Source organism: Ricinus communis, chromosome 3 (assembly GCF_019578655.1).
Source record: "Ricinus communis isolate WT05 ecotype wild-type chromosome 3, ASM1957865v1, whole genome shotgun sequence".
Classification (NCBI taxonomy): Eukaryota; Viridiplantae; Streptophyta; class Magnoliopsida; order Malpighiales; family Euphorbiaceae; genus Ricinus; species Ricinus communis.
The window spans coordinates 30,034,923-30,046,526 of NC_063258.1; the positions used below are offsets into that span (position 1 = coordinate 30,034,923).

Sequence of the window (11,604 nt, forward strand, 5' to 3'; positions counted from 1 at the left end):
TAACAACCAGAATTGATCCCTTAACAGTGGCATGATTGACCATATAAACCAATGAATGTTGTGAAAGCAGCCAGTAAGGTTTATTCAAATCATTAAAACGACAATAAGTACATAGTCGTCAACAATATGTGGCCCCGTTCACAAAAAGATTCTTGTACACATACTTAACTGACGATGAATTACATCAGGAATCAATTAAGGAGAAAGGCCTACCACCAATACTTCACTGTGCATTCAGTTGTGTTGGATAATTACCTAGTTGCTCCATTTTCCAGCTTTCATGTGGAGCAACATATTTATGGGAAGGGGAGTATTGCTGAAAAAAGAAAATCCAATACAACTTCAGATTTCTGATATTGCTGGGATAAAAAAAATTCTCCCAACTCAACAAAGTAATACTTTAAATTACAATAGATGGCTCAACAAAGTAATACTTGAGGAAATTTAAGATTATACCTCCATTTTGTCCAAAAGTTCTTTGGCTGATGGAGCAGAGACAACTATATCACGAGCACCAGGCTTAATGAAACCTTCTCGAACACCATTGTCAAATAAAGCAAGCAAACTATTATAGTAACCATCAACATTTAGCAGGCCAACCTGTACAGAGGAATGGACCAGTTATAATCTAAACTTCAAACAGCCTGAATTAGATCTTCATACATGAAGATTGATGATTGATGAAATCTACCGGTTTCTTATGAATACCAAGCTGTGACCATGTGATCATCTCCAGTAGTTCTTCCATGGTTCCATATCCTCCTACAATTTCTCAAGCATTAGTACTTGCAAATACAGTACAAGAACCTTAAAAAGCTGAAACAATTCTTTAAGTACATAAATTAAGGGGCTTATTTCTCAGGCATCAAGAACCTAACTTCCCGCTAATTTTCATTTTTCCTATACTTCATGAGTATATATTGAGGTGTTTCTTTTTACCAGGAAGAGCAATAAAGGCTTCAGCTTCCCTGGCCATAGCAGCTTTTCGTTCATGCATGTCCGAAACAATTCTTACTTCTCCAACGGTTTCACCAGATATCTATATGTTGGCAATAAAAGAATCCATTAGTCAACAAGCAATCATGATTTTAAAACACTCAATTATTTTAACTGCCGGTTCGTTAAAAGAGCTAGAACCAATATTATAGAGGGTCCATATTGTGAGCTTTGAAATGAAAGAAAGAAATATAATTAAGTCAGTCTGAACAATGAAACATTTAGATTCAGGAATAACCTATTAATTTTATAGCATAAAGTGAAAAATACATTAAATTCTAAATAACTAGAGAGTGAAAACCAGAAACATATAACTTCATACAAATATCAGTCCCAAAGATCTCAAAAGTATAAAAGATATTTGAAGTATATCAGGAAAAGGATTCACAAAATGGTTGTTAAGAGCACAGATACCTCAAGAGGCATAAGTGCTTTTGGAATGACCCTGCATCCAAATGCCAACCATTAACTCAATAGTGTAATGTAAATAAGACCAAAATACAGCTTGCTTGCATTTACTAATAAGTCAAATTTTGAAAAATGAAGGACAGTGTGTTCTTCAATGTTAGTTTCTTAGTTACCCAAGAACATGGCAGCCTCCATCGTACACTTTCTGAGATATCAAACCCATTAGCCCAACACTGCCTCCACCGTACACGAGGTCTATCTTCCTTTTCACCTGTCATCCACACTCGTTTTATGCAACACATAGAACTTGCAGAAGATTCAAGAAAAACCGCCAAATTAAGCATAGAAACAAAGCATAAAGACATCTCCATTTCATATCAATGAATATGATATAGATAGCTTAATACATGAACACTCTATTCAGAACTCATTCAATGAAACACAAAATGGTAAACAAAACAAGTGTTTCGATAACACAGTCCAGCAAAACAAAACAAAGCCAAATTAATACATCAAACACTCATTTCAGAACTAAACTAAATAGATAAGAAAGATCAGCAAATTCCATTGTTATAAGAACTGCCCCATTATCCAGAGAAACTACCTTTATTCTAGATATCAAACACCTAATCCAAATCATAGAAAAGCACAAATGACAGTCTTTGAGACTAGAAAACATAGCTCATATGTTTAGTCAATGAAAATAAAAATCCAAAAAGAGTGCAAGTGAATTAAGACAAACCAGTTCATCACCCAATTCAACAGCAGCATCACTGAAAACTTGTCTATGACCAGCGTTGCTTCCACAAAACACACACATCTTCTTAAACGTGCTTCTTTTACTGCCTGCTTCCTCCATTATCAATCTCTTTATTTAATACAATATATATAATATTTATATATATCAATTCAATCAGAAACCATTCCAACAATAATAAAGAAGAAGAAACGACAATAACAATAGTAACAAAAGACAAAAAAAGATAGCAAAGGTGTTAGCTTTAAAGCTGCAGTTAATAAGAACTTGCAACCCACCAAAAACTTTTTGAGAAATCAATGATAAGATATAAACTGGGTTGCTCTTTGAATTGAAGACTAAAAGCAAATAAAAATACAACAAAGTTGAGGAAGAGAGATATATGAGAAGCCCACATGCTCCATTCCTTTTCTAATCCAACGTCTCTCTGTCGGCTTTAATTATAGAATTATATTATTATTAGATGAGTAAATAATTAGTAATTGATCAACATGCCTAATAAAGAATTGATTTGAGTTTCTAAGTCAAACTCGTAATCGGGACTGTTGGATTTATTTATTTATTACTTGCCTTATTATTAGTAATTTTATGTCTGAGTTTTACATCACGGCTATTATTATTATTATTTATTATTATTATTATTATTATTATCATTATTATTATAAAATAAGTTTAAATTTAATAAAATCTTTAATATGTTATTATTAATTATTATATCTTAATTAATTTTCTTAAAAGATAACAATAATTTAACATCTTTTAAATTTCTTTTCAAAGATTTAAGATTTTATTAATATAATGATATAAATTATTTTAAAAATACTTGTTAATTGAGTTTCTAATTATAAATATAATTAATTTAACAAGTATTATGATAAAATATATTTTATTTATTTATTTGTAATATATACACTATAAAATTACTCTTAATTATATGTTAATCACTTTTAGTCTTTATTCAAAAGGTAGTTTCTAAAACTTAATAAAAGATTAAAAATAATATAATAGTAAGCATATTATGTAATATTATTAATATAATAATTTATTTAGTGAAAATAATATCTAGCGTACCATGTATTAAGATTTATGAACTAAATTAAATATATTTTAATTAATTTATTAATTAAATATATCTAATTTTAACCTCCTTTGATGGTTTGTTTTAATTTTTAAAATATCAAATAATTATTTGAAATAAATCAGCTAAACTAAAGATTTATATTAAAATCTATATAAAAAATGAATAAATTAAAACGTTTGATCTTTTAAACAGAAACTGAAAAAATAAAATAAAATTGAGTTTTAGATTATAAAATAAACAAAAGATAAAGAATTAAAATGAATTCGGGTTTGATCCATCCATATTAATCATGACAATGTATTCATAGTAGCTTGAAATGCTCGATCAATTTTCTTTGTTTTGGTCAATGAAAAAACTCGATCAAATTGTGACTATTATTTGCTTTGGTTTACTTGTTTGTTTACACTCCTTTGTTCATGCACAAAAAAGATGACTCAATCTAGAAGAATGGGTACACTGATTAAGCCCAACCCAGATTGCAAGGGCCTAAGAGCTCATAACAATGTTGTCAAGATTTGTATCTGGATCAAGCGTTTGGCAATTAAGAACGATCATGTGATACTATTAGCTCCTATTATATCCTGAATTATGAAGCAAAATGATTAATTAATTAATTTTAGCTAAATGCATAGTTAGGTCCATCGATTTTGGTCGTTTAGTTAGTTTAACGCTATAATTTTTAATGTAATTTAATATATATTTAAATTTATTTTTTCTTGTAATAATTTAATATTTTTTTATTTCAATGTGTCCACATTTATTTTACAAAGACGTGTATGTTAGATTAAATTGAAAGTTAAAAATATTTATACATTAAAAAAAAGAGTAAAATTTAAGTGTCTAATAAGTTAAATTGAAAATTAAAGTATTAATTAATTAATAGATATAAATTCAGGGACCTAAACTGTATTTGGCCACTAACTGTGAACTCTAAAAGTCTTATGTACCCATTAACGAGAGATGAGAAAATTTTTCATTTTGTTTATTATCAGAACAAAGAAAATGCAGCAGACAAAATTATGGAAACTAATACAATAGAAACAAAATGATACACACCATGAGACATTTAATAGCTTGCATGATATTAATTGTTTGTTAATAATCCAACTGAAGGTACCTATAAAAGCTCAAGAGGTTGATATGATTATTGAGTTTCTGATATGGTATGATCTGAGAATCCTAATTGCCCTGAATATTTGCAGCTGACAAAACAACCAAAAAAAGAAACAGCAGTTTAGATATTTTTAGCTTTCTCTCAAAGAATGTAACCAACTTAACCGTCAACCAAGGGATTTTACTATATTAAAAAGAAGCCAATGCTGTCAAAATTTGCAACTCTGCCTCCTCGCCTATTCTTCTTTTCATTCCATTCCTAAATACATGCACATTTGATCTGTTTTCTTGATGTCAATAAACCAGAAAGTATTTCTTTTCTTTTTCTCCATTTTTCCTAAATCTTGATTCTTGTTGCAGCCCACCAAAGTTAAATAACAAATAGAAAAAGGAAAAAAAAAATTAGATAAAATTGATTAGAGAAATTTGAAGAGAAGAAAAGAAAATTATTCTTGGGTTTAATCAGTTATGGGAAGAAGAGTCCCTTTAGCTGATGATCTATCAATATCTTTGCATCAAACAGTTTCTTTTTCTCTTCTTCTTGCAGGTATGGCCGCTGCAATTGCAATATCTACAACTTTATGTGGTGTTCGATTTCGGAGAAGATCAGCATCACAGTCAAAATCATCAGAATCTTCACCTTCATCTAAACCAGCAGAGAATTTGAATATAACTACTTCATTACCGTCTCCGTCTCCATCACGGTCACCGCTAAAAATAAAGATCGAAAAAGCAATGGCCGCAGCGTCCCGACAACATCAAAAACAACAACAACAACCACAGCAACAAGACGCAGTAGAGTCCGAATGTGGAAAAGAGAAACAGAAAGAAGAGTTTGAAATAAAGGAACTCCCATTACCACCGTCAAAGCAATTAAAAGAGACATTTTCTTGCAAGAATTTGTTAACAAAGTCTGCTTCCACGAGAAATCTAGTCAGGAATATGAGCATTAAAATTCCAAGAAGTATGTCTATGGCAAGGAAAGATCAGCAGGAAGATAAAATTTATCACAAAAAGAAAGGGAAGTTGAAACATGAGGATTCGATATGGATGAAGACAATTATATTAGGAGAAAAATGTAAAGTACCAGATGAAGATCAAGATGCTGCAATTTATGATTCCAAAGGAAACAGAATAACAACATATCATCCAAAGACTCCGAGATCCTTACCGGTGTCTAGGCAGAATTCTTTCATTGAGCCAAGTGCAATTCCTTCCCAAGATAGTGAAAAACGAGAGTGACAATAAAAAGATCAGGGAGAAGGATTTTCTTGATGTTAGTAGGAAGATCATTCGTGTGTCATCAGATGGTTATGCAGTTCTTCGTCCAATCTTTCTGATTTTCTGATGATATGTAATGAAAAATAGTGAGCTTCCTGCTTAAAATTGTTAACCCGTGGCAGGATCTTTCTATGTCCGAATACATCATTTTGAAAGATTATGATCCAAAAACAATGAATGGAATTAGAATCAGTAGCCTTTTCTTTTCCTCTGTGGTACGTATCTTTGAAGTGCTTCAGAAATTTTTGACGTTTTGAGAGGGAAGGGGAGGATTTGCACATGAACCTGATGCTGTATAAGAAATATAATTTATAGGTAAATAAATGAATGAAGCGAGTGTCTATTTTCATAGATAAGAACGGTGTATGGTCGGAGTATGGAGAATCCGGTTGGTCATAATTGTGGGGTCTTTCCAAGATCACGAAATATTTCCATTACCTGTTTAAACATTGACAGAAAACTTTCTGTCCGGATGGAATGCTTTCCATTAGGAACAAAAGCTTCCCCACCAAATTAAAAAAATTTCCTTCCTTACATGGGCGGAAAACTTTCTATCTGGGTAAAATATTCACTCCCTCTCCGACTGTAAACCTTTCTGTGAACAAATATTTTGTCCTTAGACTAAAGATTTTCTTCAGTGAAAGAGAACTCTATTTGAATTGAATGGATTACATGTTAATTAAAAATGTCTCCATATTTCATCTCATTCACAGGAAACTTCTTTTTATAATAAGAGATTAATTTTTCAAACAACAAAAAAACAAAATCCTCTAGATTAAGTTAAAATTCTCTAGTTTAATTGTTTTGATATACCATTATATTAAATAGTTGTTAAATTTTAAATTAAAAGACATTCTAATATCACAGATTTATGATATTTTATAAATTTATAATTATTTTTATATATTTTTATTGAATTAGTGTTATATTATTGTTGCAGTGTATAATGCAATATTAATTAATTAATGAATGTTAGTATTACGAAGAAAGAGGGGTTAACATGGCATTACCTGAGAGTTAAAGATTTGCACATCAATTTTAATAATGATTGTTTAATTTTTAATTGAAGCAGAGGCTTGAAATACATTAAAAAGTTAAGTTTATATTTAAAATTATTTTAAAAATAATCGAAAGACGAAAATGAGAGAATTTATATTATTATTATTTTATTTTTTTTGCATGCAGGGTATTTTATTATTCTTCAAGATTAAAGAGGAAAAAGAAACGTCGTCCAAAGAAAAAGGAAAAATAAATAAAATGAAATAGAGGGAATAACAAAATCCACCATTCTTGGAGAAAAAGAAGTCTCTTTCATAATGTGGGCTAACGTGGACAGCAGTTAAATGTCCAGGTGCGAGCACGTGAACCGGCGTCGTATTAGATCACGTATCTTCAGAACTCCACTTTCAAATTTCCCCTTTTTCCATTCTACAGGAAGAGAGTAAGAAAGAAACACGAGGGAGAAAGCGTTGGAGGAACTGCCCTATCACCTTCCATTACGGAGAACAGAACCTGAAAAACCTGTTCTCCTATCTTCCTGGCAGGTTTCTCCTTCGATTTCTACGATTACTCTCTCGAGGGTTTGGTCTTTGATGCATCTGGTTATTGCTTTAGATACAAACTTTCGGCCTTTTTGCTTTTTTTTTTTTTTTTTATTGAACCCTTTGATTTTCGGGTCAAGATAAGAGAAGGTTTTGGTATTGCTCTAATATAATAAAGTAGTTTTCTTTGATTGAACCCATTGATTTATTTGTCTTAATCAAAATAAGACAAGAGTTTGGATTATTTGATCCTTGGTCTTTGAATTTTGAACTGGGTTTTATTGGCACACGATCAATGGGAGAATTGAAGAATTGAGAGAGGACTTGGGTTTCTTGACTTCGTGATCATTGGATTTTCTATATCTGTGGATGTATCTTTTTATTATTGAAGAGAAGAATAGGCTTGTGAACTTGCCCAATTTCTTTCTGGGTGTTCTCAGGTCATCATTGAATCTGAATCTACCGTTTGAACAAGAGGTCTTTTCTTTTTGTATCCCTAGAGATAGATGGGATAAGGAGTTCTTCAAACTCCAGGGTGGCTAGTATCTTTTTTTAATTTGTGACTTCACACAGTTCTTGGTAGTATAGAATTTGGATTACATCTGGGATTATATTGATATGGGTTCTCCGCAAGGTTCTACTTTTTCGGCTAATATGGCAGGTTTAGTTGATGGTTCTCCTTCTCGCAGAGAGGTCTCTTATATTGATACTATGCCTGTTTATGTTAAGGAGCTCATTGCTGGGGGAGCTGCTGGAGGAATTGCAAAGACTGCTGTTGCCCCCCTTGAAAGGACTAAAATACTCTTGCAGGTGATGCATCTTCTGCTTTTAGTAAATTTCATGGCTTTTGTGCATAACTATTTTTGTTTGTATTATCATTTTTTTGGCCAATTGATACAATCGTAGGTAATAATTCATCTTTGCTGGAAATATTTATTCTATAATTAAATGATAGGTATTTGAAAGGTGAAAGGTAGAATTCATTTTCCTTTGGAGCCATTCAGTTATATATGATGTGATTCTCTAAGATTTGGTACTGTTTGAATTGCTTGATTGTAGTCTCTCACGAGTCACAGTGCTGGTTTTTGTTTTTGGAGAATGCGCTTATTATAATAATGATGATAGTAGTATTAATCTGAACTTGAGCAACAATTTCACATCTTCTTTAGAGTAGCTTCTTATACGCAATTTGTTGCATGCCAATTGGATTTTGCTATGTGGTTCTTGCTTTTTCATAATTGTCCTTCTTATCTTCCCCATTAGTTTCTGTATCCGTGTAGTTCTTCTAACTCTTCTTAAATTTTATAGACAAGAACTGAAGGTTTTCAATCTCTTGGGGTGTCTCAATCCTTGAAGAAACTATTTAAGCATGAGGGAATTCTTGGCTTTTATAAGTGAGTTTTCCTTTTTTCCCTTTTTCCCATGATACTTGTATAATCTAGTGCTGAAGAACTTATAGTATTCCATTTTTGTGTCTACTCATAGGGGAAATGGAGCTAGTGTTATTCGGATTGTTCCTTATGCAGCCTTACATTTCATGACATATGAGCAGTATCGCAGTTGGATCTTGAATAACTGTCCTGCTCTAGGTTCAGGGCCTGTTATAGATTTATTAGCTGGTTCAGTGGCTGGAGGAACAGCAGTTTTATGCACATATCCCTTAGATTTGGCTCGTACTAAACTTGCGTATCAGGTAATTAGCTTGTAATTTGCGTAGTTTTTGAGGCTTCTATATTGATTTTATTTTTCATGGTAGTCATTAGAATTCTGGTCTGAAGGCTAGCTAAACTTTGTTGCATGTTGCTGATTGATTCATTGTTATGATATGCATTAATTGGTTTTACTTTATAACATAGTGAGTTATGGATTTTAGTGTGCAGTGAAAAGGAATCTTTGCTGTCATGTCTGTATCTTTTAGCATGGTTATTCTGACTCTAATCCTAAATGTTATCGTGCAACAAGAATTACAGAATCATCATTACCTTTCTTTTTTATTAACTTATCAATTATCAAACTGCCTTTGAACTAGTACGGACTTTATTGAACACAGAGAAAAAAATAGTATGAACTTTAGAACTTACCTTCGATTCTTTGGACAAGTTCTCATATTTATCAAGTTTTCCTCAATGATTATCAATAATTATTTTGCACCGAATTTTTCTTATACTGTGGTTTTGTGGTAGCACTCCTAATATATCTTGTATTTGTAATTTCTGAGGTTGGATTATTAAATATGGACAGTTTACTTGTCATTAAGCTTTTTCTGTTGAAGCAAGTCCAAAAAAATGTGCAGTTCATTATATGCTTTTCTTTCTTCTTTAATTTCATTCTTATTGGTTCTATAGGTATTGGACACAACTGGAAATTTCAGATCTGGCATGAAAAGTATAGGCGCTCGACCTGCTTATGGTGGCCTGAAAGATGTAATTACGAATGTCTACCGGGAAGGGGGAGTACGTGCACTGTATCGGGGAGTGGGTGGGTGTATACTATTTTTATTTGCTTGGACTTCAATATGGTTCGGAAACATTCATAGCTGGGGTGGATTACCAGCCAGGGTCAGGCCCAGGCCCAAGTGGTCCATTACTGCTTAAGAGGGCTTGAGCCAGCTCTCACAGACCTGAAGGGATCAAAGGCCCAGCTACTTTTGATATTCTTTCTCCGACTTCGCAAATCCAACACAATCCTGAAAGGATTCTTTAGCTCGCTGTAAATAATATGGCTGCTCTCAGGCTTCATAGCAACCTGATAGTTCTAGGCTTAGGCCAAGCCATTCCCGGTCACTTAGTTTCAGAAACAGCAGTTTTCCTTTTCTAGGATGCTCTTGATAACTTTCTGGAAGAACTTATCCTGATGTCAATTTAATAGTCAATGTCAATCATCAATCTTGGAATAGTTACATGATCAGCCTGAGTATGAAATATGCGTGTGTGTATGTGTATTCATATTCAGTTATAAATAATAATGAAGCCTCTGTTGTTTGAGCAGGCCCTACACTCACTGGGATCCTTCCTTATGCCGGTTTAAAGTTCTACGTGTACGAGGAACTTAAGAGGCATGTCCCTGAGGAGCAGCAAAAGTCAATAGTGATGCGCCTTTCATGTGGAGCTTTAGCTGGGTTACTTGGACAGACCTTCACATACCCATTAGATGTAGTTCGAAGACAGATGCAGGTATCATCCAATACTCATGCATTTATTGGTTGCCTATTTTGGCAATCAATAATCCGTGGAATGAAATGTTGATGGTAGAGGGTTTTCATTGTAGGGTATTTGTGGAAACCTGTTTCAGTTTAACAATGGGCAAGTATCTGTTTTAGATGTCTACAATGTGTTTTTGGTTTGCTAGTTTGTGAGTCCAGAATGTATGGCATGTAGGTGGCTGACAATTTGACCATCAGATTCCTCATAGTTACCTTACCAGGTTTCAAATTTGTAATGAGATTTTTTCCATAATTAAACTGTAGAATGTTTGATGTAATCCCACATTAATATGAAACTTGAAAATGGATTTGTATATCGGAAGCTAAGAAATAGTTGTGGAACGATGCATGGCAGGTTGAAAATTTGCAACCTTCAGTTCAAGGTCATGGCAGATACAGGAACACATGGGATGGGCTTTCCACTATAGTCCGCAAACAAGGATGGAGACAGTTATTTGCAGGTCTTAGCATTAACTATATTAAGGTATCTTTGCAATATGTTACTGCTTATTAGATTGCATGTTATCTAGGCATCTGAGGTTGTTCTTGATCATATTTAAGTGTCAGCCAAACACTGTGTTGAGTTGACACTATATGGCTCTAATTTTGATTCAATATGCTCTTTGTCAGATTGTTCCCTCTGTGGCAATTGGCTTTACAGCATATGACACGATGAAGATGTGGCTTCGAATCCCACCTCGACAGAAGTCCCAACCACTGTCCGCTGGATAAGTCTCTGACCAACGAACGCAACTCTGTTGTTACATTACATGCATACAGCTAGTACGCCTTCGCAATACCTTATTGTTCTGCACCTTTAAAAATAGTTTCAACCATACTGACTCGCAGGCCAGAGGATTTCTGTTCTATTCTCTGTTGGGGGTAGACCTAAAACAGTTTAATGGTACTTATGTTTTAACAATTTTTTTTTCATATATTAAATCATATGTAAAAGTAATGATGATTTGGCTTAAGAGTATGATTCGATGACGTTCATCAGCATTGGTCATTCAGCAATAATGTAACACGATACATCTTAAGACTTTGGAACATGACCATTAAAAACTGGGTCTAAGTTGTGTAACTTTCGATTATTGGTAAAATCATTCCATCATTGTTGCAGTGGAACGGTGTGTTTGAATTTAAGATTATGATTTCTTTTCATAAATGATTGTCCAAAAAGCTGGAAGTAGGAAAATTAGGGTTGATGTGGCAGTGGCCCACA

At 33.0% G+C, this 11,604-nt stretch overlaps 2 protein-coding genes across 6 annotated transcripts; one reads left to right on the top strand and one right to left on the bottom strand.

The window, feature by feature from the left end:
• Nucleotides 1–56: 56 nt before the first annotated feature.
• Nucleotides 57–2,573, bottom strand: LOC8274547 (cytokinin riboside 5'-monophosphate phosphoribohydrolase LOG8). 3 transcript variants are annotated; one of them, XM_015717424.3, is made up of 8 exons: nt 2,440–2,573; nt 2,147–2,272; nt 1,578–1,675; nt 1,411–1,441; nt 940–1,039; nt 692–762; nt 457–600; nt 57–316 (listed from the first exon to the last, which is right to left on the bottom strand). In XM_015717424.3, exons 2-8 carry the CDS (start codon nt 2,261–2,263, stop codon nt 224–226), a joined length of 654 nt encoding a protein of 217 aa, XP_015572910.1. In that variant the 5' UTR covers nt 2,264–2,272; nt 2,440–2,573; the 3' UTR covers nt 57–223. The 3 variants fall into 3 exon arrangements, with proteins under 3 accessions (XP_015572910.1, XP_002516089.1, XP_048228406.1); XM_002516043.4 differs by having other exon boundaries at nt 2,147–2,548; XM_048372449.1 differs by lacking the exons at nt 1,411–1,441; nt 1,578–1,675 and having other exon boundaries at nt 2,147–2,523.
• Nucleotides 2,574–7,042: 4,469 nt separating this feature from the next.
• Nucleotides 7,043–11,501, top strand: LOC8274545 (mitochondrial carrier protein CoAc1). Of its 3 annotated transcripts, none has more exons than XM_002516041.4 (7): nt 7,048–7,987; nt 8,486–8,571; nt 8,663–8,870; nt 9,523–9,655; nt 10,166–10,350; nt 10,735–10,863; nt 11,010–11,501. In XM_002516041.4, the coding sequence occupies exons 1-7, from the start codon at nt 7,796–7,798 to the stop codon at nt 11,109–11,111; spliced, it is 1,035 nt and encodes a 344-aa protein (XP_002516087.1). In that variant the 5' UTR covers nt 7,048–7,795; the 3' UTR covers nt 11,112–11,501. The 3 variants fall into 3 exon arrangements, with proteins under 3 accessions (XP_048228047.1, XP_002516087.1, XP_048228046.1); XM_048372089.1 differs by having other exon boundaries at nt 10,735–10,840; XM_048372090.1 differs by lacking the exons at nt 10,735–10,863; nt 11,010–11,501 and adding an exon at nt 10,555–10,716 and having other exon boundaries at nt 7,043–7,987.
• The last annotated feature ends 103 nt before the right edge of the window (nt 11,502–11,604 follow it).